This window comes from Cyprinodon variegatus, unplaced genomic scaffold, assembly GCF_000732505.1.
Source record: "Cyprinodon variegatus isolate N-32 unplaced genomic scaffold, C_variegatus-1.0 Scaffold1134, whole genome shotgun sequence".
Lineage (NCBI taxonomy): Eukaryota > Metazoa > Chordata > Actinopteri > Cyprinodontiformes > Cyprinodontidae > Cyprinodon > Cyprinodon variegatus.
Genome location: NW_015151587.1, coordinates 193,937 through 196,665, shown reverse-complemented (window position 1 = coordinate 196,665; position 2,729 = coordinate 193,937). Strand labels below are relative to the sequence as shown.

General features: G+C 54.4%; 2 protein-coding genes across 3 annotated transcripts in view; one reads left to right on the top strand and one right to left on the bottom strand.

Moving 5' to 3' along the window:
* Positions 1-2,729, bottom strand: part of zcchc4 (zinc finger, CCHC domain containing 4) — an 18,673-nt gene that overhangs the window by 5,217 nt on the left and 10,727 nt on the right. For both annotated transcript variants that reach the window (XM_015400702.1, XM_015400704.1), the window contains 3 exons: positions 1,378-1,450; positions 1,147-1,303; positions 964-1,064 (listed from right to left, as the gene is read on the bottom strand). In XM_015400702.1, coding sequence (XP_015256188.1) covers positions 964-1,064; positions 1,147-1,303; positions 1,378-1,450 — 331 coding nt within the window. The remainder of the gene's footprint in view (positions 1-963; positions 1,065-1,146; positions 1,304-1,377; positions 1,451-2,729) is intronic.
* Positions 1,829-2,729, top strand: part of LOC107101696 (E3 ubiquitin-protein ligase TRIM62-like) — a 4,751-nt gene continuing 3,850 nt past the window's right edge. Inside the window, exons 1-2 of the mRNA XM_015400705.1 lie at positions 1,829-1,894; positions 2,439-2,616. Of these exons, the coding sequence (XP_015256191.1) occupies positions 2,449-2,616 (168 nt within the window). The 5' untranslated portion in view covers positions 1,829-1,894; positions 2,439-2,448. The remainder of the gene's footprint in view (positions 1,895-2,438; positions 2,617-2,729) is intronic.

Sequence of the window (2,729 nt, the reverse complement as noted above, 5' to 3'; positions counted from 1 at the left end):
AACACATGGTGAACCTGGACCCCTACCACATGGTCTATCTGGACCCCCACCACAGAACCACATGGTCAATCTGGACCCCCAACACATGGTGAACCTGGACCCCTACCACATGGTCTATCTGGACCCCCACCACAGAACCCCACGGTCAATCTGGACCCCCACCACATGGTGAACCTGGACCCATACCACATGGTCAATCTGGACCCCCAACACATGGTGAACCTGGACCCATACCACATGGTCAATCTGGACCCCCACCACAGTGAGCGTGTCGCAGATATTTCTGATGTATGCTCAGTATTGAAGAGTGGTCTGCGCTATACGCAGTGGGTCCAGGTACAGCCGAGGCGGTGAGGAAGTGGGGGCAAGTTTGTGCGACAACGGAGGGAAATGAGGGCCAAAAAGAGCGGGGATCCAGGTGGAAAAAGGCTCCCAACGTTCTCGCGCGCCTCGCTCTGCTAGCTGCTCCATCTTCACCAGTCGATTTCCACAATGGCGGTCAGACAGACAAAACCAGCCGGTAAGGAACCAAACAGGAAATGCGCATAGAGTAGAGCAGATGGAGAACCGACCAATCAGAGGCCTCCTGTCTGCGGTCACCTACAGGGGCAGGAGAAGGGGCGGGGCTTATCTACGTTAACTGCGATACACACGCAGGCCACCTGGTGTCTGAGCAGAGATCAGCCTTAAGGCCGTTTCAGAGAATCTAAGGCGATGGCCGGCGGGTTTGGTGGAGTAGGATAAACCTGACCCTTCCTCAGATGAAGTAGACCAGACCAGGACCTGTAGAGGCTCCCTGGTCTCACCTAGAACCAGTGATGGGTCCAACTGTCTTTCCTATAACACTAGCAAACATGAAGACCTGGAAGCTTAAGTTTGGCTAAAATCCAGAAGATCAGATCTTTGGAAACATCTGGAACATCTGGATGTTCCGTTTCTAATGGCTGATTTAAAGTTCAGAACCTGGTAGTCCAGCATGGCGAGGGAGGGCAGACACTCCAGGATGCGCGGCTCAAAGAAGTACGGGAAGATCCAGACCAAGGGCAGGTCAGCCTCCGAGTCACCTGGAGACACGCATGATGACAGGTCACCATGAAGAACATCTGAAGGAACCGGGTTTGGACCATTAATGAGTGAAGCCCCCACCAGGCTCCTGCCGCCTCCTCCTCCTCCACATCTGGGAGATCAGAGAGAAGCTGTTTGCCAGCGGTCGGACCAGTCCACCGAACGGGGGGTCGGCTACCATCACCACCTTCTGACCAGGGACCTCCTCCAGGAAGTTCTCCAGCACGGTTCTGGAGGCCTGAGGAGAAAGGAGGCTCCATCAGTGAGTGAGAGGAGGAGGAGCAGGAGGAGCCTCCGCCTGCTGCGCCTCACCTGTCCTCCAAAGAAGTGATGGTTGAACATGTTGTAGTGGCAGAACTGGTCCTGTGCGTAGAACTGAGCGTACCTGGAACAGAGAGAACATCCTGACACGTCCCGACCCGAAAATCCCGACATGTCCCGACCCGAAACATCCCGACATGTCCCGACCCGAAAAACAGCTCTGATCAAGTCTGCGGAGGGAACAGCAATGTGCTGCAGGCGGAGCCAGCCCTTGCACCACCACTCAAGAACCCAGCAGCTCCAGAACCTTGCAGCACCAGAAGCCTGCAGCTCCAGAACCCAGCAGCTCCAGAACCCAGCAGCTCCAGAACCCAGCAGCTCCAGAACCCAGCAGCAACAGAAGCCTGCAGCTCCAGAACCCTTCAGCTCCAGAACCCAGCAGCTCCAGAACCCAGCAGCTCCAGAACCTTGCAGCAACAGAACCCAGCAGCACCAGAACCCAGCAGCTCCAGAACCCTTCAGCTCCAGAACCCAGCAGCACCAGGTCCCAGCAGCTCCAGAACCTCAGGTAGGAGGTGATTTCCGGGTCGACCCGTTTCTAATGTTTCCACTTGGAACATGGAGAGAAGGTTAGTGGTTAGGTCAGGGGTCGGCAACCCAAACTGATCAAAGAGCCATATTTAATAAAAACAATAAATAAATAAATCTGTCTGGCGCCGCTAACGCTGGCTGCAGGTTCTGACCACTGATCTCTACGGCTATGATGCTAATTATTGTATAAATGTATTTATTACACAAATGTTTACAGCATGGAAAACATTAATGTTTGTTTTATGTCCTGCACACCATATTAAAACAAACAAACAAACCAAAAAATCAATGTTTTGGTTCTGCTTTCATTCTCTAGACCGGGGGGGCAGAACCAAAACATCAGAACCGACCCGCTTAGAGAGAACTGAACTCTGAGGTTCAGCAAGTCCAGACAGATTCCAGCAGAGCAGAGAATTTACCAGAAAGTTTTCCCACCACAGATAGAAGCAGCTGCTGGTCTGGAACCTTCAAAGCTCCAATCCTCACTAATCTATTGACCAGAACTTTCTGACCCGTTTCAGCTCCAGAACAATGGCTGATGGACCTGAGCACTCGCTGCCCTCTGCTGGCCTCTGCAGCTTCCTGCAGGACGGGGAGAGCTTCAGTCCTCTGGACTCCAGCAGCGGCGCCGCGGTCCAGCCTTTCCCACGCTCGCCCAAACTACAGCGGAAGGCGGCCAGAGGCCCCCAGCTGTCCCAGGTAGGCTCTGCCCGTTAGGGACCAGCAGAACCAGAGGGCATCAGGGACCAGGCCGGACCGGTTAGGGACCAGCAGAACCAGAGGGCATCAGGGACCAGGCCGGACCGGTTAGG